Below are 23,416 nucleotides of genomic sequence, written 5' to 3' on the forward strand. Positions count from 1 at the left end.
CCCAGGGCCTTGTTAGTTTGTTTGATAATCCAGCCCTGGTCAATGTTTGCTGCATGCTGGCCATATGTTGCCCTACTCTGGTTGCCCTTCTGTAGGAAGCCTAAATATATTTCAGTAGAAACACTGGATTTGTTTGCAGTTTGTTCTTTAGTATTTTTTAGCATTTAGGATTTTGTGGTTGGATTTTATTTTTACTTATTATTACATTTATATCCCACCTTTTTTCCGCTTGGAAGGAACCTAGGGCAGCTTACACGGTCCTCCTCTCCATTTTTGCCTTCACAACAACTCTGTGAAAGAGGTTAAGCAGAGAGTCAGCAACTGGTCCCATGGCCAAGTCCAAGTGGGGACTGGAACCCAGAACTCCTGAGTCCCAGTCCCAACACTCTAACCACTACACCATACTGGCTCTCACTTGACTTTCCCTTTAGCACTTGACTAAAAGCGTGGCATTGCCTGCCTAATCATTTCATAGTTGGTTTCTGTGCTGTCAAGCACACACAGGTTTGAAATAATCCCCTCACTTGAGAAAATACTTCTGAAACAAATATGGAGATTATTTTCCCCCTAAGGATTACTTTGAGACAGTGTTTAAGGAAACACAGCTTCTTTTTTATTTTCAGAGGTGATGAAATTGCATGCGCATGACATTGTTTCCTCAACTATCCAGAACTAAGTAAGAGATCTAGAAGAAAAGTGATTCCTTATCTGTCTGCCTAGTCCCATGCCACATGGCAAATGACTCTTGAAATGGGAATTACAAGGTGCTTTTTTAGATATGGACGTTGTGTGTGTGCGTGTGCGTGTGTGTGTGCGCTGTTCAAAGAAAAGAAAAACACACTACATGGGATACGATGCAAGCCCTTCAGTATGCTTAAAGTGGCTCTGGAGATCCTAGCCAGCATATTTATATCACATTGCTATCTGCTGCTGTGCTTTTGAGATGTGCTTTAGCTGTCTGATGTGCACTCATTTTCATTTTGTTGCCATGGGTTCCTATTTACCAAGAACCGCAGACTCTTCAGGCAGTTTAGCAAACTTCATTACCCTTCCCATTTCTGGTCTGTTTTATTCCTGACTTGAATAATATAAACTGTGTCAAATTTCATGAGGGTTGGTTTTTGGTGTGAAAGTTAATATTAGAAAGGGAACAAAAATCTTCACAAAAAACCGTTCCACTCCTTTATGCATTTTCTCCTGCATTTTCTCATTCAGTCACCTCTTTAATGAGCTTCCGCCGCGCATTAAAAACATGGTTGTTCAGGCAGACATTTGGGGTGGTTTAGGGTAATTTTAGAAAATGATTTTTTTAATGTAGAATTTTATTGTTTTAAACTGTTCTATTATACACTCTGTACATTGCCCAGAGTGGCTGGGTGACCAGCTAGATGGGCAATTAATAAATTTAATAATAAAAAAAATCATCTGCTGCTACTTTGGAGGAATGGGAGGGAATATATCTGTATTGCTCCCTGCCTTGACAGGCTTTGCTGTCACTTTCATTGCCTACCAGTGCTATGCAGGATGACATTTGTCCTGATCTAGTAGTTCTAGTAGTGCATCGTGTATGACTAGATAGGGCAGAATGTACATGTGAATGGGTATATGCACCTAGATGGTCATCCGAATGCATGCATCATTTAATAGTTATGCAGAATGTTCATCCAACTGTGGATATCATTCATCCGCACGACATTGCTCTCAGTGGGATGTACATTTGAAGCATCCAGATGTGCATATCCATCCACATTCTGCCTCAACTCGTCAACTACGTACAACTGGATTGGGGTGAGAGAGCAACAGGGATGTGTTCCGTGATCATCTTCTTGACACCAGTAATCTCGATACCTGATCACAGTGGCCCCAATACATGGATTTATAACACTGCTAAGCCAGATATTTTCATTCTAGTTAAAAGTCCCTCTTGGGTTTGAGTTTGGTAAGAGATAACTGCTGGTAAGAGGATCCTGTGTTGACCCTGTAATAAATAAGTGCAATAAATTAACAAAAGGGAGCATTTAACTAGAGTTAGCGCTACAGATTGATTTATTTGGACCTCCCACGATCTATTTTGGTATTGAGCTTATGCCCTGATGTTGCCCAGAGCCATGAATGCAGTCCTTTCGTTTTCTTTGTGGGTAGCTAGACAGCAAGGGCTAGATTATTTTACGTTGGTTAAGTGGGATAAGTCCTGGTCTCAGAATAGAAGATAAATGCAGAATACACCCTTGATCTTGACTATAATCAGTACCTTGGCATGAATTGCCCTAGGAAAAAGAACCTGAACACAGGTATCAATGTGCTTATGACTGTGCATACACTCGGAGGTGATTCCTTTTATGGTTTGTACAGCATATTAAAGCAGCTCCCTTATCTAATGATAGCTAAGTGGAGCACTATTAGGGGTTACACATTAACAAAGGTAACGATACCTTCTCTACCTACAGACATTAGCCTCCCCTTGATCCCCATTTTGAACTCCTTGCCTCTGGCCTCATTAACAGGCTTATTTGGGCTGATCAAGGAGGTCATTTATCTTCTATAATTGTGACAAGACTGGGGGAAAAAGTCAAAATAAGTGAGCCTGACTTATCTGAAGATAGTCAGCTGCTGGCAATGAAGTTTTCAAATATTAAAAAAATGAACAATTAGGCTCAAGGCCTGCTATCAGGAAAGAGTGGCTTAATGAATAAAGAATAGGAGTTAATTGGAAAACAAAGATAGCAGGGGGCTGGCTTTGAAGTTAGGGATCATGAGGTAATTTATGTTCTTAGGTATGTAGATCTAGGTTTCTGCTTGAACAGGTAGTCTCAAATGAAGGACCAGTTTGTTAAAAAAAAAAACTTGAGTAAGTAATTCAATTTCCAGGGTGATTTTTAAACATTTACAAACATTTGAAAAATAAATAATAAATACTAAAACTATAGGAATTACTAGTTAAAATCTGCTTCCTTTAAAATTTTAATATTTAAAGGCACAATCCTATGCACCTTTAGATGGGAAAAAGTCCTACAACTCCCAGCATTCCTCAGCCAGCATATGCTGGAAGTTGTAGGACTTTTCCCTGTCTAAACATGCATAGGATTGCTCCCTATGACACTCAAGGCCCTGAAATTGTGACAGCAAAATTTTGTGAGTGGTTAACCTTCTTCTCTTTTCCCTGCATCACAGGAAGAAGTAAATGACAAAATGAGATATTGTGTTCAAATAACTATATATTTACAATATTTGCATATAAAATGTTGAGCACTTTTAAAATTCCAGATTTATTTATTTAGTTAAAAGAAGAGAAAAGAAGACTTCCAGGTTCATACTCATCAGTTAACTTTAGTGGGGATCTTGTGAATGCTTACATATAGTAGGTTTGCTGGGACCATAATGAACCTGTTAAGCTTGACTGGTAGCTCATTCCTATGTTTATTGTGTCGTGTCAGCACAACTTCCTGTTAATGGACAATAGAGCATCGTGGTGCTCAAACAAAAATGGACGAAGTGCTCAAATCTAATATGGAATGAAATATCACCATGCAGCAAAATCACATTTAAGAGTGATTTTGCATTGCAAGCCTTCAGAACATTGCAGCCCATGTTGCAAACTGAAGACATCATGCCCATATCAGATATTCAGATGCCCCAATCTCTACCATTCTCTTTGACAATTTCTTCACATGAACATGAAGGACAGATGAGGATCAATGAAAAGGGTTATTTTTTCTTTCTCTTTTAATATGTTGTCTTTGAAGCAAATACAGAGATACTTGTTGTGTAAGATGCTGTGGCCAGTGGTGACAGAGTGAAATCCAATGCCACGAAAGTGCACTTCTTGCACAACAGCACTTCCCCCTCTTCTCCTCCCTGCTGCAGCTGCTTGATCCCCCCTCCAAAAATCTAAGGGGTCTTCCATCTCTCCCAAGCAGATTTTGAGGGCATGCAGGAGGGAGAGGGAATTTTCTTCCTCCCCATTTTGCTGATGGAAGCTGTTCCATCCACAGGAGGGTAAACTGGATACCACCCACTGCTGTCTTTTGTATCCAAACATTACCTATCTGCCATTCTTTCTGATCAATATACATGTTCTGCCAGTATGTGAGAATACTTAAATATCAGGGATTAAGCTTCCATGTATTACATTTCCCATTTCTTTTCTTTCAAGTAGCCTCCCTACAAAACACAATAACCTTCCTGTGAAATATATAAAAAGATACATGAGACTGGTAAAGTAACTGTGGACACTGTCCACTCAGATGTTAGTTTTTTTCTTCTGCATTATGAATCATACACACTTCTGATTTCTATGCATATATTTGCTAAGGGTCTGTATTGGATGAGTAATGCAGCTAAACAATGTTAAAGCTAGTTTGTGGACAATTTGATGCTTTCCTATTTGCTTCTATGGTTTAATCAAATGATTGGTTATTCAAATTACTTAATACTTCTTACAACCTGATCTTTGGCTGAGTTAGGCATGTCTAATCCCATTGAATTCAATACAGTTAGTTGTGCATAAATCTGCAAGGGATGGTGCTCTAGTCTTAATCTTCTTGACTGGCTGGCTGATAAAACAGAAAAAACAGAGGAAAAGCATTGCTAATTATGAGTCATTGATGACAAACTAAGTTGTTAGAAAAACAAAATCTGAATTTCCAGATAATTGGTGGGGGAGGGGGGAATCCTTCTTATATTCATGAAACTTTTGAAATGTAAAGACATGGTCATGATGTCCTTATAAACGTATTAGTGAGTTGCCCATCAAATGGAAGAGCTGCGAGGAAAATGTTTCAAAAAGAGACCATACAGATGGATGGTAGTGAGTAGGTAGGTGTGTGTGTGAGTGTCAGCCTCAACTCAGTTTTCCTGTTCTCAGCTGGCCTTTCCGCACATTTCTTTTCTTTCGTTTCTTCCAGGGTTGTCACCTTTTTGTGTGGCAGGGTTTCTGTGCTTTAAAAAACTGCATAGCCAGCACTCTTCCCATCTCTGCACGCTTATTCTATGAAAAGCTGCTGCTCTTACAGAGAAGGGGGAAGAGGATGGATCTATACAAGGCAGTGCCAGCTCCAGGTTGGGGGGGGACTTCAACAAGACACCCTCAGCGCCCCCCTCCCTCAGTGAGTCTACCTTTGTCACCAGCTGCTCCTCCTCATCCTCTTTCTCATTATTGCCATCACCTGCTTGCTTGCCAGGCAGAGTGCCAGTGAGCAAGCAGGGGGTGGCATCTACCAGTCCTCCTTCATGCCACCATAGTTGTCTGGGTCAAGGTGTGAGGTGGGCGAACAAGCAGGTTACAATGGTGAAGAGGAGCAGCAGGTCCAGGGGGCTCTTGTCAGTGGGCCCCGTACTGGAGTGTGGGCCCTTGGCAAGTGCCCGACCATGCCAACCCTTGACGCTGGCCCTAGGAATGTGAGAACACCTGCTCACTCAGCCCAAAAGCCAAAAGGCTGCTTAAAGATTCAGGTTCGAAGGCTGAAACCTTGATAGGTTTTTATGACTGTTCAACATGGATGGTCAGGCAGTCCAATTCCCCTGCTGCTTCTCCAAGATTCATTCATACCCCTCCCCTCCCACCAGTTCTCATCCCCCCCCCCACACACACATACCCTTCCCCAAGGAAAAAGATATTTCCCATGAGGAATCATAGAATCATAGAATAGTAGGGTTGGAAAGGGTCTATGGGAAAGTGGTTCCAGTTGTTGGGCTCTCCTTGGTAGCAAATGGCGCATTCTACTTGTCATATAATGGGATCATAGGGCGTGGATGCAATTCCACCTTTCTATATGATCATGCAGGAGCAGTATATCCAACATCAGCAGCTTCCTAACATACAAACATAATAGGGTTGAGGGCTAAGAGCACAGTGGATGCATTAGATTCTTTCAAAGTGTGCTCTTGTATCTTATGTGTGCACATTATGATGGTGCAATAAGGAGAAAATACCTGTGGATCATGTGGTAGATGGATCCACATGACTTCCTTGGACTAAAAAGAACTGATTTAGAAATAGCCCTAGTGAGTTCAGCATAGATAAGTCAGGCTTTCAAGTTCAGCTTGATGTATACATGTTCTTTACTGCTCCATAGATATATTGAGGAGCTTTGAAGATCAGGGATGGGAAACCTCTGCCCCCCTCAGGCTGAATTTGGCCCCATCCAGCCCATTGAGACCCCTCCCCAAAGTCCTGCCCTCTGTGAGAAGCCAGAGAAGAGCTGCTGTCTTAGGTGCTTGCTGAACAAACAGCGGTTTCCAAGGCTCTGGTTGCCCCTGCCCTTTCATGTTGGGAAAGACAAGGACAAGCAATCCAGACAATGAAGATGATCGGGGACTGGAAACAAAGCCCTACGAGGAGTAGGGATGGACGAAAGTCACTTACCTTATCGTGAAGCTTGCTTCGTGGTGGGAGGGAGGCACTCTGTCCCTCCCCCCAAAATTCTGGCCGGGGGGGAGGTGCCCCATCCCTCCCCGCCGAAATTCTGGCCGGGGGGGGAGCGCCTCGCCTCTCCGGCCGCGAAAGTTCTTCTCCTGTTGGGACGCAAATGGCGGTGGCCATAGCCGCCGCCGTTTGAGTCCCCGGCCTTCAGTCAGCCGTGATAGGCTACGTAAATCTTTACGTAGCCTATCACGGCTGACTTTGGAAAAAAAAAAAACGTGTATAGAAATGGCGGCGCCCATGGGCGCCGCCATTTGCGTTCCTTATTTTGGCACGGGTAGTCTATGTAAATATTTATGTAGACTACGGCGAAAATAAGGGCAACGCAAATAGCGTTGCCCTTATTTTCGCCGTAGTCTACGTAAATCTTTACATAGACTACCCGTGCCAAAATAAGGAATGCAAATGGCGGCGCCCATGGGCGCCGCCATTTGCGTATGCACTTTTTTTTTTTTTCAAAGTCAGCCGTGATAGGCTTAGGGGTGGACGAAAGTCACTTACCTGTCGTCGAAGCTTGTTCGCAGTGGGGGGGAGGCGCTTCGCTGCTCCCCCCGCGAAGTTCAGGCCGGGGGGGGAGGCTTCCCGCCTCGCCCGGCCAAAATTCAGGCCGGGGAGGAGGCTTCCCGCCTCGCCCGGCCGCGAACTCCAAAGTTTTTTTTTTTAAAAAAAACGCCCCCGTGATAGGCTACATGACGATTAATGTAGCCTATCACGGCTAGATCTGCAAAGTCAGCCGTGATAGGCTACGTTAATCGTCATGTAGCTTATCACGGGTGACTTAAAAAAAAAAAGCGCGTATGCTAATGGCGGCCCCCATAGGGAGCCGCCATTCGCGTTCCTTATTTGGTCGCTGTAGTCTACGTAAAGATTTACGTAGAGTAGACTACGGCGAAAATAAGGGCAACGCAAATAGCGTTGCCCTTATTTTCGCTGTAGTCTACATAAATCTTTACGTAGACTACAGCGACCAAATAAGGAACGGGAATGGCGGCTCCCTATGGGGGCCGCCATTATCCGTACGTGCTTTTTTATTATTTTTTTTAAGTCACCCGTGATAGGCTACGTGACGATTTACGTAGCCTATCACAGCTGACTTTGCAAATCTAGCCATGATAGGCTACGTTAATCGTCACGTAGCCTATCACGGGGGCGTTTTTTTTTCTTTTATTAGAATGGCGGTGGCGGCAGCCGGTCGAAAGACCGGCTGCCGCTCCCGCCCCGCACGAACACCCGCTGAACCGCCGGCCGGACCCGCCGCCGGGAGGGACATTCGGCAAAGGTAAGTCCCGTCCCGGGGGGGGGGGTGCGGGGTGCGGGGGGGTGCGGAGAATTTCTCCCCGAAACTTGTTCGGGGGGCCGAACACGTTGGCGCTCGGCCCCCCGAAGTTTCGGGGAGAAATTCTCCACCATCCCTAGATAGGCTACGTAAACATTTATGTAGCCTATCACAGTGTTTTTTGAAAATCTAGCCATGATAGGCTACGTAAATCTTTACGTAGCCTATCACGTTTTGTTTTGTTTTTAAATTTGGAAATGGCGGCGGCGGCAGCTGGTCGGAAGACCGGCCGCCGCCGCCACCGAACCGTCACTGGGAGCCACTGCCGCCAGGGACATTCGCCGAAGGTAAGTCCCATCCTGGGGGGGAGGCGGGGGGGCAGACCATTTCTCCACCAATTTCGGGGGCCGAATACATTGGCATTCGGCCTCCTGAAGATTCGTGGAGAAATTCTCCGACATCCCTAAGTCGAGGAGTAGGCGTGGACGAAAGTCCCTTACCTGTTGTCGAAGGACGTTCGCGGTGGGGGGGAGGCGCTTCGCTGCTCCCCCCGTGAAGTTCAGGCCGGGGGGGAGGCTTCCCGCCTCGCCCCGGCCGTGAATGCGAAAGTTTTTTTTTAAAAAAAACAACGCCCCCTGATAGGCTACGTGACGATTCACGTAGCCTGTCACGGCTAGATCTGCAAAGTCAGCCGTGATAGGCTACGTGAATCGTCACGTAGCCTATCACGGGTGACTTAAAAAAAAAAAAGCGTGTACGCTAATGGCGGCCCCCATAGGGAGCCGCCATTCCCGTTCCTTATTTAGTCGCTGTAGTCTACGTAAATGTTTACGTAGACTACGGCGAAAATAAGGGCAACACAAATAGTGTTGCCCTTATTTTCGCCGTAGTCTACGTAAACATTTACGTAGACTACAGCGACCAAATAAGGAACGGGAATGGCGGCTCCCTATGGGGGCCGCCATTATCCGTATGCGCTTTTTTTTTTTTAAGTCACCCGTGATAGGCTACGTGACGATTGACGTAGCCTATCACGGCTGACTTTGCAAATCTAGCCATGATAGGCTACGTGAATCGTCACGTAGCCTATCAGGGGGCGTTTTTTTTTTCTTTGATTGCAATGGCGGCGGCGGCAGCCGGTCAAAAGACCGGCTGCCGCTCCCGCCCCGCTCGAACACCCGCCGAACCGCCGGCCGGACCCGCCACCAGGAGGGACATTCGGTGAAGGTAAGTCCCGTCCCGGGGGGGGGTTCGGGGGGGGGGTTCGGAGGATTTCTCCCCGAAACCTGTTCGGGGGGCTGAACACGTTGGCGCTCGGCCCCCCGAAGTTTCGGGGAGAAATTCTCCGCCATCCCTATCGAGGAGAGACTGAAAGAACTGGGCATGTTTAGCCTTGAGAAGAAAAGACTGAAGGGAGATATGATAGCACTCTTCAAGTACTTGAAAGGTTGTCACAGAGAGGAAGGCCAGGATCTCTTCTTGATCATCCCAGAATGCAGGGCACGGAATAATGGGCTCAAGGTACAGGAAGCCAGATTCCGGCTGAACATCAGGAGAAACTTCCTGAGTGTTAGAGCAACACGATAATGGAACCAATGGCAATGACCTAGGGAGGTGGTGGGCTCTCCCACACTGGAGGCATTCAAGATGAGGTTGGACAGGCACCTGTCAGGGATGCTCTGACTTGGAGTCTGGCACTAGGCCCCTTCCAACCCTACTATTCTATGATTCTAGGTCAGTGGAGTGCCTTGAAGTGGCCATTCTACTAAGCTGAGCAGTACAGCAGGGGTGGTTTAAATCTTCCCTCCCTGCAATCTTCCCCCACCCCCACCCTTCACAGTATGGGGGTGGGTGGATGACAGATACTTGCAAATGGCTATGAGATTGTTTTATGTAAAAGTCTGTATACAAGGGAAGTGTCATTACAGAATGAAGATACTAATGGATTCTGTTACCTTGTCTACCCACTTAAGTACATTAGTCTGCATTCCCATAGGCATATACACAGACAACATATATAAAACTAAGTGTACATTTATTCAAGCATATATGTATATTTTCCATGCTGATCCACACATTCCTTTGCTTGCTTGCAACGTATATTCATCAATAGTTTTATTTGCTAGAGCAGGAGTGGGGAAGTTTTTGGCTTGGGGGCCAAATTGGTTCCAGGAAAGCATGTCGGGGGCCACATGCCCATAGTGGGCAGGGCCACATCCCAAATTGGGGCCCCACAATGTGATTGTCCACACACATACATGCACACAAACACACACACACACACTCATACAATCAGGCTTTTAAAAAACCTCCAGTCCATTGGTACCAATGGAGGCTTTTTTAAAAGCTTAAATGCATTGGGGGTGGGTGAATTTTGGGAGTAGAGTCACCCTTCCCAGCATCCACCCCCCCTCCCAAATGCCCCCCTTGCTGGAATTAGGCTTTTTAAAAACCTTTATTGGTACTAATGGAGGCTTTTAAAAGTCTTAATGCAGCGTGGGCAGGGGAGCAGGGAAACTGCCTTATACTCGTGCACAACGCATATACCCGAATCGCACATGCAACCATAAATCTGTACATATTTATGCATAGTTAAATACATACACTTTCCTTGATGATAATAGAAAACAGGAACGTATGCGTTTGTGCTTGGTTGTTAATTAGAAACTTACTTTTTTCGTGGGATGTTCACATACCACCTGCTGTTGCCGCGGTTTTATCATTAATGGGCTGATCCCTCATAAATCACTCGGTAGGCCACATGGCACCATCTCTCTGTAGGCACACAGTCTCCCAGTCAGGAGTTCTGTACCAGGGCACATGATAGCATGAAGAGCTGGGTCATTGACATTCTTCAATTTAATGACACCCCCCTCCCTTGTTTGTTCTTGTTTTCCCCTTGCGAAATCCCAAAAGGGAAAAAGCTTTATGCTTTACAATACAAAAACCTTTGTATTATAGAGCTGCAGGGTGGAGGAATAGAAGTGAAACTCCATGTAGTTTCCAAGTATATTGTGCTGTGAACAGAATCAAGATGAATGCCAGGTGTGCTGCTCCATATCAATTTGGTGCAGCAAGTGAGACAGAAATTGCAGAGCTCATCTTTTCCATGACCGGTCTTGCATTTTAGTGGCTTTAATCTGCAACTCTAATGAAGCCAATGGATACTTCTTTCTTTGTTTAACCCCTTCTGCATAGGTGTGGGGGGTTTGGGGAAGCAAAGGGCTGCAGGGGATGTTTAGTCCTTCCCTTCTGGAGCATCTCTACACCAGCCTAAAATTGCGCATTTGAAACGGGCTTTCTGCTTCCATTTTAAATGCAGGATCACAATGGACTCCCTGTACGTGTGCTTCCTTTCCCCCTCCCCCTCCTTTCCCTCCTTACTGGAGTGTTCCATATGTTTCATTGATCTAGCTCCTCTTCTTGCGGCTTTTCCTTTTACATGGAGGAAACTCAAGTGGAACACAAGCGGGGTAATTTGATACCACATTATCTCCAATCTATTTAAAAACAGAATAAAGGTAATTTAGTGCAGAAGACACCCTGGAGGTTAACAACGGGCTTCTTCACATGGAGCTTTTATCCTGCTATTGAGATTGCTCACTCACGGAACTTTGCAGGTCCTTTTCATGATGTTGTCAACCTCCAGGGTACATCCAGAGGTATTTCCTGGTAGGGATGTTAGAGAATTCCGCCATGGACTCCAATGAGGCCGGATTCTAAAGAAGAAGAAGAAGTCCCCCGGAGTCTGTGGCGGAACGGAGCAATCCCCCCTGCCACCCCATGAAATTTCCCCGGGATGGACCCTACTTTTTGTCGGCTGTCTGGTCCATCCACTGCCCTGGTCTGCGGCCACGAATGGCTGCCCCAGCCTGCGGCCGCCATTTCCCTCCCCACTTTAGCTGTGATAGGCTACCTAAGTATTTATGTAGCCTATCACAGCAAAGAGCAGGGATGCAAATAGCATCAGCTTTGCCATTTGCATCCCTGCCTTTTGCTGTGATAGGCTACATAAATATATATCTAGCCTATCATGGCTAATGCAGGGATGCAAATGGCAGCCGCTATGGTGGCCGCCATTTGCAGCCGCAGCCCGGCAGTGGATGGAGGTCCGGCTGCAGGTGGCCCTGGCGGATGGCTCCGCAGACTCGCTGCGGAGCAGAGCCGGCCAGGGAGGATTTCGACAGGAGGGACGGATCGCCTCCCCCACACCGTGGACACCCCAGACCGGAATGGGGTGGGTAATCCGTACACCCCTATTTCCTGGTTATTCCATCTCAAACAGATCTGGAAATAATGAACTACTTAATTTGGGTTGTTACGCTATTAAAACAGCCACTAGATGGCGCTGTTTCATTGATCTCTATGGAACCTTGAAAATTAAAAAGTTCCCCTCTCAGCAATTGTGGTCCCCATCTGGGACCCCTCTGTAAATGCAGAAAGGCTCCACAACGGGAGGACGGAGGGCTTTTTCTTTAGTGTAGAGGCAGACGATGACGTCATCTAAAGGGCCTGCAATTGTCCATGAGTAACCAATCTCAATAGCAAGGTAAAAGCTCCTTGTGAAGAAGCCCCTGGAGTGCGCTGGTCCCAATCTGAATCAGGGCAGTGCGCATTTACTCTCGAGTAAGAAAGCACGAGAGGGCTCAACTACACACTACGTAATGTAGCAAGCTTAGGCTGTTGGGTGGTATAGAAATAGAATATATAAATAAATAACATAATGTGTGGTTTAACCCTAAGCACCGCCGTAGCTGCCGCCATTTGCGTACGCGGGGTTTTTTGTTTTTTTCTTCCGGAAGGAAGGCTGCCCAGTGGCCGGATTTCCAGCTGCGGGCGGCCCCGGCTGGCGGCTCTGCGGAATGTCTGCAGTGCGGAGCTGGCCGGAGAAGGATTTCGGGGGGAGGTGCGGAGCGCCTCCCCACTGCCATGAATCACCTCATCAAAAAGGTAAGTGATTTTCGTAAATCCCTACTGTGAGGAAGAGACTGGAGAAGTCCACAATTATATGCTAAGGGCAAATAAGTATGGTCAAAGGTAGGCTTTTAGGGCATAAAACCATAGTCAAAGGACATTTTTCATTAAACTCTCACATATCTGGAGTACAATATCCTTCAAACCAACTGAAAATTCTTTTAAAGATGTAAAATAAAACCAGAATGTATGCAATAAAATGTCTAAAAAGCAAATTCCCCCCCCCCCCCAGTTCTGGGCATGTTCCAGCTTAAATGCTGACATTCACCATTAAATAATCAAAGTGAAGTTGATCAGTTGTTTGAAGTTACTAGATATTTCTTGAGATGTGCTGGTTAATATCAGAATGAATTAATTGCATAGCAAGGTTTGTTTTTAACTTTTACAGTTGTGTTGTGGTAATCGTAAATGACAGACAATAAGATGAAATTCAATCATTTTTCATAATCACTCACCTAGCCTTGAGATTTAAGAATTTTCTAACATTACTTGGTATCCTCTTAAAAACTAAAGAGTTACTGTCACAATTCACTAATTTTCTGACATTTACCACAACATTTATTCTTACCTGGGAGCAAGCCTCACTGAACTCAATGGGACTTATTTCTGCATAGATACGTATAGTAATTTCCCCCAACCTGGTGCCCTTGAGATATTTTGGATCACAACTCCCAGCATTCCTGACCATAGGCCATGCTAGTTGAGGTTGGTGGGAGTTGCAATCCAAGACACCTGGAGGGCAGCAGGTCAGGGAAGGCTGATGTATAGGATTGCACTGATAAGAGTCCAAATAGCCATCTCCTAGATTTGGGCAGAGCAATCCTAAGAAGAAGGGAGGGAGGGAGTAATGAGATAGATCTGCTTCCTCATCCACTGCCCTGCCAGCTTGCATAGCAAGGGCAGATAGTGTGGGGAAAACTCCCCACCCCCAGCGGCCTTTTTAAATGTTCCCTCCTGTTGAACACCAGCTCCTGGCTAGCGTAAGTGAGAGGGCTGAATTGGGCCCTTCTTGGGGGAACGGAGCGGCTTTGGATCTAGTGGATCCAGGTTGGGGAGGACTGCTATTCATATCTATGAAGAAGTAAGTCCCACTGAGTTCAGTCGGGCTTGCTCCCAGGTAAGTGGGTATAGGGCTGCAGGGATGGGCAACGAGGATGCGATGCAGGAGGGCATTGCAAATGCACCCACTGCAGGGTTGGTGTCAAGGGTAGGCATGGTTGGCCACCTGTTCTTGGAAGATCCTGCCTCCCTGAAAAAAAGAGACATCTCTGTTCAGTGAAATACAGAGCCCAAAATGTAACAGTATCACCAGCTTCAGTTAGTGGAACTCAATGTTCTATGTAGGTCAAGTGACCTCCAGGGTGTGTGAAGTTGCTCAGGCTCCATTGCAATTGCCCTGCTAGCTGTCTAGCTGAATCTAATAACAAGAATGTGGATTGTTTCCCTGCTGCCACCACTGCTATCCTTTATGTATGCTCACAAAAAGGTGTGGGTGTAAGAGCATATTATGAGCCTCGATTGCCCTATTATTAACTCTCTCTAAGCTTTCCTGACTTATAATAATATAGTTTCACTTCCTGACTTGCAGTTAAGCCCAGCAGTAGGGCAGCAAATTATACAGGTCTCCATTGCATCTCATGAATTACTAGGCTATCTGATGGTAGATTATGCATTCTTAGCATAGAAAGAAGAAGTAAGCAGCTTAAAGGAAGGCAGGTAACGTCATACAAATCAAGTAACGGCATATGAGTAAGACCATAGGTCCATATAGTTCATTGTTGTCAGTTATGACTGGTGGCAGCTCTCCGGGTTTTGGACAGAGGTCACCTGTTACCTGATCTTTTAATCTTGGAATGCTGGTTATTGAACCTGGGATCTTCTGCACGCAGGATGAGAACTGATAGAACTGACCCTCAGTCTGGAGAAGAAGCAGGTTTTGTGAGTAGGTTGTTCATCTGTTCAAGGAAATGGTGTTCAACCCATTGTAGACAGAGCCAAATTCCCCCTGTGATATCAGGTTTGTCATTTGGGGTTACTCATAGAGTACCTTGTCACTAGAGGTTCAAGTTACCTCAGTGGCATGAAGCACCTTCCACCAGCTTAGATTGGTATGTAAAAAGTGGCCTCTCCTGGATAGAGAGGTCTGGCTACAGTTATGCATGCTGTAGTAACATCTGGTTAGACTACTACTGTATTGCATTGTATATGGCATTGACTGTTGGAAAACTACAATTGCTAGGAACCCGAGACCAGTGTTGGGATCAACATACCTTGCTGGTGCTTAAAGAGATCCAGTGGTCCTAGTTTGTTTCCAAGCACAATTCAAAGGCTTACTTTTCAAGCCCTCCATGGCTTGGGACCTGGCTACTTCTCCCATATCAACCGTCAATCTCTTCTCTGGGTGCCCCTCCCATCTGAGATAAGGCGGGTGGCAACTTGGGAGACATACTTTTTGGTTGTGGCATTGTGTTTGTGGAAGTCTCTCCCCAGGTAGGTTTGCCAAGGTTGTTATCTTTTCAAAGCCAAGCAGGTAACAATCTTTTTATTTCCTCTGGCCTTTAAAGCTGGTTTTATTGTTGTGTTAATTGCTATTTTATCTTTGATTTTATGCTTGAACTATATTTTGTGAAGATGATATTATTTTATATGTATTTCTGCAAACTGCCCTAGATGCACTGTGGAAGAGCAGTATAAAAATCTAGTAAACAAATAAATGCATGTTGTTCTTAATTGTATTAATTATTATTTTAGTTGCAATGTTATTGTGAATATCTTTTGCACTTTCCCCCCTCTTTGGTGCCTTCTATTCCTCCTCCTTGCTTAAGGTCTACATTGTTTCAGTTACTTGTTCTGTCTCACTTTAAATTTCCCCAGTTCTTGTGTCAGATTCTTCTACCTTCCTGTGAGAAACACAGCGGGTAAAGGTAGGGCCATACATGGCCACTCTATGAACCACTTGCTTCCCTTGGAGTTGTGGAGACCAGCGTAACCAGTGCTAGTCTCAATATCAGGCTGTTCACACAGCCAAGTGGCCTCCATGCAGGTGATCAGGGTACAGGCATCACAAATCGTCTGTGTATGAAAAGGCACTTCTTAGAAAAACTCTTGCTATGATTTCAGTCATCACAGCAGGAGTATATCCACCGCGCTCTGTTTCACACAACACTTCTCCTGTATCTTGGAATGGTCGCAAAGGATTTGCTTGGAAAGTGTCAGGATGTCCTGACACATAAGGTTTATCAGGATGATTTTCCTGCTAAGCTGTTTGGATTGGCTGTTCTCTAGTGCCTGTAAGGACCAACTTGTGTAATAGGACAGAAATAGAATTACAGAGCAAGAGTTCTGAGTAGAAACTTGTAATCCTTTTCCTTTCTTTTTCACATATAATCTGCCCTTCTTAGCAAGTACTTAGAGCACCTTGCATATAGTTCCTAGGTGGTCTTCAATCCAGGTAGCTTAGACCTGGTTAGCTTCAGCAGTAGAACTGTGGGCTTCTCCACATGGGACTTTTCTCCTTCGATTGAGATTGGTTACTCATGGAAGATTGTGGCTCCTTTACATGACGTTGTCAACCTTCAGCACCTCTCCCATAGATTTTGACCATTTCTGCGGCTTAATTTGAAACGGAAATAATGAGCTAATAAAAGGAGTGGTTTGAATTTTGACCATTTCTGCGGCTTAATTTGAAACGGAAATAATAAGCTAATAAAAAGGAGTGGTTTGAATCGATATGAATTTGTCCATGTGAAGAGGCAGTGGTGCTATAACAACAGCACCATCTAGTGGCTGTATAATGAAACATATAGAACTTGCAGATGAAGGGTGAAAAGGCAGGGGAAAGGGAAGTGCATGTAAAGAGCAAATCTCAATCCCGCAAAGAATCCAGAAGCAGAAGCTCCGGTAAAATCACAGGATAAAAAGCCTCTGTGTGGAGAAGCCCTGTGTCATGATCCCCTTTCCTCCATTGTCTGGGTTCTTGGCTCCTGCTAAGAAACGTTCTGTTCCTCTAGACATTTTATTCACAAAGTAGTAATAATAACATAGTTATTCATACTACATTATCATTCTTGGGCTGCAATTCTATACCCACTTACCTGGGAGTAAACTCCATTGACCTCAATGGGACTTGGTTTGGAGTAGACATGTTCAGATATCCAGTTCAGAAATATTTGTATTAAGATCAGAATTTGGTCTGGTTTCACCATAGTGTACTTTGAACAGCACTAGGACCCAGATATATGTTACTGTTGTCTCAACATCTGGTGAGCAGCTGGAGTTCAACAACTGCATGGCCAAACCAAATTCTCACTGACAACTGATGTTGATCCAGAGCACTAAAAATCAATGAGTCAATACTCTGGGTTTCTCCCCACTGGGTTTCTGTTTCAATTCTACATTGATTGGCAAAAGTTGAGGAAAAGACAGCTCACAGATCTTGACTCTGTTTCAGATTGGTCCCTATTCAATGGACTGATTTCTAATCAAAAGGACATTGACTGTCTGACATCTTAACTCTCCTGCCCAGCTTTCTGGAAAATATTTATTTTATAGAGATGAGTCAACTGGTCTTATGGTATTCACACAGTGGGTCACCATAAATAATATGAGCCCCTAGTTCCTTCATGTGGGTTCAAAGGTTCTTGAATAGGAAGATGCAAATATAAGAATGAAGGGGTATAAACTTTTAAATGCAAGGACTTCTGTCATATGTTTGTACTGCTTCATTTTAATTTTTGTCTCCTGCTCTGCCATTCACAGGTTTTCCACTGAGCATGACTTATAATTAAGTCTTCAGGGACCCAAGTTGGATAGCTAATGTGAATGTCAGGTTGCACATAGAGAACTCTGTTCAATTTATTTTGGGGGCATTTAAACTGAATTTTGTCTTACATGCTAACAAATCAGTACCTGATAAGCACTGAACATTGAAAAAAAATGTTCCACTGATATCAATAGGACATGGGGCTAAACTAGACAATGGGTTAAATGTATGAATACCTAAATACACCCTGAGTATATAACCATCTGACCAAGGGTCCTCTACCTTTTTGGATTGGTGGGCACATTTGGAATCTTGACAGGGTGTCATCATGGCACTCTCACAATAACTGCCGGGGGTGGGGGGCTTGTTCATTCATAAAATGGCTGCCATGGTGGGCACGGCTGGTCAGAAAACACTTGTTGTCCATAAGGGCAACTGGTGAGACTAATAGCAAAGGAACTTGCACAAGAACCTAAGTCCAAGACAGACGTGTGGTCTGAGCACCAAAACACAAATAACCTCAAATAAGGATGACAGTGAAGAGCAGCCCTTTGCAATATGCCAGCCTCCCAGTTTGAAAAAAAAACCTTAGCCTTGTGGGCACAAAGAGAGGTGGGCACCTGGGCACCTGACTATCCTGGCTGAATCTCCAGGTAATGGGCTTAGTGCTGGGATGAAATCATTAAATTCAATAAACACAATGCTTGTCTTCTGATCTGCAGATCATCACCATGTATATCTTTGTAATATAAGAACTATAAACAAATTTAAATATAAATGAAAAACTGGGGTTCTAATAAGAGCCTGAAGGCTACTCAACAGTTCTGAGAAAAGTGGGATGTGACACTGCAGCCTGTGCATTAAGTTAAATTTACAGTACACATTGGTGACAAAATTGATGACAACTGTTGCTGTGTTGGTACTGCAGAAATTGTGTATTGCATCCCATGCAATATGTGTCTCTAAACAGAATCCAGGGCAGAAAAAAAAAAACAAAAACAGAAATGGGACTGGTAAATAATGGAATGCAGATGGAATCCTGTTCAGTTTCTCTTTTTTTTTCCTAATATAGAAGTACAACTTTCACACAGAGAACCAGCAGCCTATCTCAAAGAGAGTGAGATAATAAGCCTGCATTAATTCCGGATTATTTCTGAATTCACAGGGCCATTCTTAACAATAGTAATTAAAAAAGATCTGCCAAAGTTAAGCAATTTTAAGTCCCATTGAATTTTACATTAAAATCAATAGTACTTAGAATTGCTTAATTTTGGCTTAATTGCACCTCAGTGAAAAAGGAAATTGTCTATGAAATGAAAAGCCATTGGAGCAGGAGAAAAAAATAATTTGGTATTCAACACAGTTTCTTGTTTTGTTTTAGAGGATTAGAGGATTTTAGGGGATTGGGGTTTTAAATCGTGCAGGGAGCCTATATGAATAAAGGTTGCCTGCTGCAGACATTTAACCCCCTGCATGTGGAGGGCTGCAGGGATGGGCAAGAAGGGTGCAATGCAGGAGGGTGGGGCCAGTGGCCTTGCACCCACTCCAGGACCAGAATCAAGGGTGGGTATTGCCAGGCACCTGCCAAAGCCCCACAGCCCAGTAGGGGCCTACTGACAAGAGCATCTTGGAGTTGCACCTGCTCTTCACCCTTGCAACCAGCTTGTTCACCCACCTCTTGCTCTGGCCCAGACAGTGATGGTGGTGAGAAGGGCGAGCAATGCATCCTGCTGTCTACCTGCTCCTAGCGCTCCATCGAGCAAGCAAATGAGAGCAATGATGAGAAAGAGGAGGATGAGGAGCAATGGAAGCTGGTGACAATGGCAGTGAGAAGGTAGATTTACTGTGGAAGGGGGCCCATGGAGGGTGCCTTGCTCAAGGGCCTTCAAAAACCTGGAGTTGGCACTGACCCACTCCCACTGTCCCTCTCCCACACTTCTAATCACATGTGGGGTGAACTTCTGAATTGGGCTGGAGGGTCTTGAAAAAGAGAAGGCCTAGTTCTAATATGGATAGCAGCAGACGTCCCCCCTATTTTCATCCTACTTTTCCCATCACTCGTTCTTCCACGTTATTATGGTGGTCCATTGCACTACCAGTGCCAGGTATTTTTCACCGAGGTGTTTAATTCAGTATCTTACTGCTTGCTGTTTATTAGGCAAGACCAGAACAAAAGACAAGTATCGTGTTGTGTATACAGACCATCAGCGCTTGGAGCTAGAGAAGGAATTCCACTACAGCCGCTACATCACCATCCGGCGGAAAGCAGAGCTGGCGGCAACGCTAGGACTCACCGAGCGGCAGGTTGGTGCTGCTGCGTGGCCGTGCACAATCTCTTGGTGTTGCGGGATCGCAAACCATCGCACAATGTAAAATGGTTCTTATGCAGGTATCTCAGGGAGGGATGCCAGTGCAAATGTTAAGGCTAAAGAGTGCAGCCTTACACATACTTATTTGTGAATAAGTCCCGCTGAACATTGTGGACTTACTCTGCTGTAAATATGCATAGGATGAAGCTGTCAATGTGTGTCAAGGCTGGTTATCCTTGTCTAGGATAGATCAGGTCTGGGCAGAAGGTAGATCTCCAGATGTTTTGGACTTCAACTCCCAGAAGCCCCTGCCATCATGGCCAATGGTCAGGAATGTTGGGACTTGAAGTCCAAAACATCTGGAAATTTTCTGCCCACCCGTGTGATAGATAACTTTATGGTGTGCTGATGGGTCACCTAATTAACCAAATAGTGGGTAACAGGGCTGGGAAAAGAAATGGGCAGGTGATGAGTGATTTATAGCATTGCATGCATTATCTGACTGTAAAGGGCGGGACTGTAGCTCCCAGGATCAATCCCCGGCTTCTCCAGTAGGGCTAGGAAAGAATCCTGCCTGAAACCCTGGAGAAGTGCTGCCAGTAAGTGTTGACTGGGCTAAATAAACCAAGGGGCTGACTCAGTATAAGGCAGCTTCCTATGTTCATATCTATTAGTTCTCAGAAACAAAATTTTAATGCTAGTGGAATAGAAAACTTGTAATGGGAGAGAAGAAGTATAAAAACTCATTGTGCCTGGAAAGGCAGCTTAGAGAAAACAGGGTGGCGGGGGGGGGGGGGAGCATCCTAATGAACTTCGATAGTTACTGTATCTGTTTTGCCATCTGTCCCTATCCTGTCCTCAATCGCACCCACTCGTGTTATGAATCGTGCTGTGCTCTATCTCACCTGAATCCCTTTTCATCTCTGCCTTTTCTTGGCCACTCTATTTTATTTTGCTTTGTCTCTCTCCACATTCGTCTGCTTCCTGTCACTTTAACAAACTCACACTGTACATCCATCTCTGTTTCTTTTATTTCCTTACTCTCTGCCCCCCCCACCCTGGCTGCCCATTCTCCCTGCTTGGTCTCTAATGCCTTCTGCAATTGTCTCTGCAGGTGAAAATCTGGTTCCAGAATCGGAGAGCGAAGGAGAGGAAGGTGAATAAGAAAAAGATGCAGCAGCAGACACAGCCTGCCAGCACAACCACACCCACCCCGCCAGCAGTTGGCACCCCTGGCCCAATTGGAGGCATCTGCAGCAGTACCACCAACCTGGTTTCTTCATCACCAATGACTATCAAGGAAGAATTTATGCCTTAGATCCAGACCTTCCATTGGAACTGCATTTAAACTTATACAGAAATATTTGGAGTAACCACAAGACTCAAACTAGCTGGCAGACTCTCGTGACTTACACATAGGCAATGCTGTCACCAATGGTGCCACGTCCTCTACACCCACTGTGTAATTCAAATGATAGCACTGGACTGATGTCATGGACTCATTCCTAGGAATAAAAGAAATGGCCTTGTTGTTATTACTTTCCTCAGAGAAAGGACTTGCTCTTATCTCAAAATATTTAAAGAGAAAAAACAAAAGCACGGGTGCTTGGGGGAAAAGAAACAGAGAACAAGGGTGCTCAGGGAGGATGATTTTGTCAGCACCAGGCCTGACAAATCAGTGCTCAGCCTCAGGTATTACGGCCTCGATGCCCAGGGTCAGAAGGATGAGCCAGGGCTGGGTTTGTCAGGTCAGCTACCCAAAGCCAGGCCCAAGCCATGACAGAAGGTGGTTCAGGTCAGATATCAGTGGCCAGGCCTGAGTTCCAGTTGATATTTGTAGCACTAGGAGCTAAAATCATTCAGAAAGTCTATATAGACAAGCCACATAGGTAAGAGCAAGATAAAACAGAGAGGGCTAAAAGCTGACCGTGTACAAGTAGGGTGGCTGGTTACACATTACAAAAAAAAAAAAAAGAGGGCAAAAGAGCACACAGGTTTGCACAAAATTGCATATGCTAATTTATATGTATGGACACACATTCAGAAATACTCTAATTTAAATAGAAACAGAATACATTGCACCATAGTGATGGAGACTGTGACCAGATAACCTCTGTGCCTGCCTGCTCAGTCTGCTGCCAAGGAGCTCACTGTGGACGGCCAACTTCAAGGTCCCTCCTCTCCCTTCTTAAGGTTTCTTATGGTTCTTTATCTTTAAACCAGATGTGGACCAGACAGCCCTTCAAATAGAGGACTGCCTTCTGTAAAAGAGGACATCTGACCACCCTATGGTATAAAGAAAGAAGCAGGAAGCCTTGAGTCAGGCAACAAAGTATAAAGGAAAGGGGTCCAGTAGTTGGCTTATGCACAGTGTGGTCTCTTAGTATATCAAGGATCAAATGCTAAGATTTTTTTCTTGTGATTTTAGTAGTCCATCTATGCCAAATCAGGATCATAGAGTTGTATGTTTTAGCGAGCACCAGCGATAGACCCTGGTTCACTTCCTGTTCCTGGTAGGACTCAAGCAACAGAATTTGAGACAGCACCCCAGCAAGTTGCAGACTCGTGTCTGTCCTATTTCCTCCTACTAGGTCCTTGATGTTTGGGATGCTGAGGAACATGGTTGGGATTGCCATCTAGCCCACCATGGGGTTTGTTTGTTATTGCCTCCTGACTTATTTTAAGGACCCAGTAGTAACCGGAAAGGACCTTGGAGCATGTATGTCCTGTTTATTTGGTGCACCAATAGGAGCAAATAAAAATATAACATTCTGGGGAAGTTGAAGGGACTCTGTTTTAGTTTTTCCACTACTTTTCCTCCCTTGACAGAAAGCTTTATGAGACTTTTCCTTACCTTCTCCTATTTGAATATAGTATACTCACATAATATCACTTGGAGTAAATGCGATGTTCTCATCTAGAAAGCCAAAGTAATTGGTGTAGATGACACCAATTGCTCCCCAATGAAGATCTTCAACAGCTGACTTGGTCAGACCTACATTATTTCAGCCCCTGCCTCTGACATATATTTGGCTTTGAACTAGTCATTCTTCCCTCTTTATAATAAGGTACTGAACTACTCCAACTACTCCATCCTGGTGCCAGTGGCTGCAATACTTAGTGGCAAAACCACTGATGTTTATATTTCTTCATTACAATGGCTTAGGTTTGGGGGTTTTGTATATAAAGTAATTTTTTGTAAAGCCTCTTTAAAAATAAAAGTTATGTTTTAGGTATTTGTTGTTATTGTTCTTCCCTCACTTCCTACAAAGTGGTGCGTTTGTCAATTCCTCAGTTTGAAGTTGGGGGACAAGGAGATATAGGGAAATGTTTGGCATGCAGAATAACAGATATGATCTCTTGGTGGCAAGGCAGGGAAGAACTGATGGTTGGTTGTACAATAGCAAACAAAGGCCTGATCCACTGAATTGCCTTGGATAGGCCATGCCTGCATTTTTAACAGGCAGAGGGCATGCCAACATCACATATCTCAGTAGTCACAAATAGGGATGCTGGAGAAATTCGAGATGGACTAAAATGAGCTAGGATTTCTAAGAATCTGACCTGTGGAATCCACTGCGGAGCGACTCCCTCAGGCCGTGCAGAATCTGTGGAGTTTTACTTTTCCAAAGGTACGCATATTTATTCGTAGGAAAATACACAAGTTTCTGCCA

At 44.7% G+C, this 23,416-nt stretch overlaps 1 protein-coding gene across 1 annotated transcript in view; it reads left to right on the forward strand.

Annotated features, from left to right (window-relative positions):
- Positions 1–22,978, forward strand: part of CDX1 (caudal type homeobox 1) — a 41,131-nt gene extending 18,153 nt beyond the window's left edge. The window contains exons 2-3 of the mRNA XM_084832427.1: positions 19,592–19,737; positions 20,857–22,978. Coding sequence (XP_084688553.1) covers positions 19,592–19,737; positions 20,857–21,060 — 350 coding nt within the window. The 3' untranslated portion in view covers positions 21,061–22,978. The remainder of the gene's footprint in view (positions 1–19,591; positions 19,738–20,856) is intronic.
- Positions 22,979–23,416: the final 438 nt, after the last annotated feature.

The sequence above is a fragment of the Heloderma suspectum genome, chromosome 2, assembly GCF_057233095.1.
Source record: "Heloderma suspectum isolate Gila_16-S chromosome 2, 16-S_ref, whole genome shotgun sequence".
Lineage (NCBI taxonomy): Eukaryota > Metazoa > Chordata > Lepidosauria > Squamata > Helodermatidae > Heloderma > Heloderma suspectum.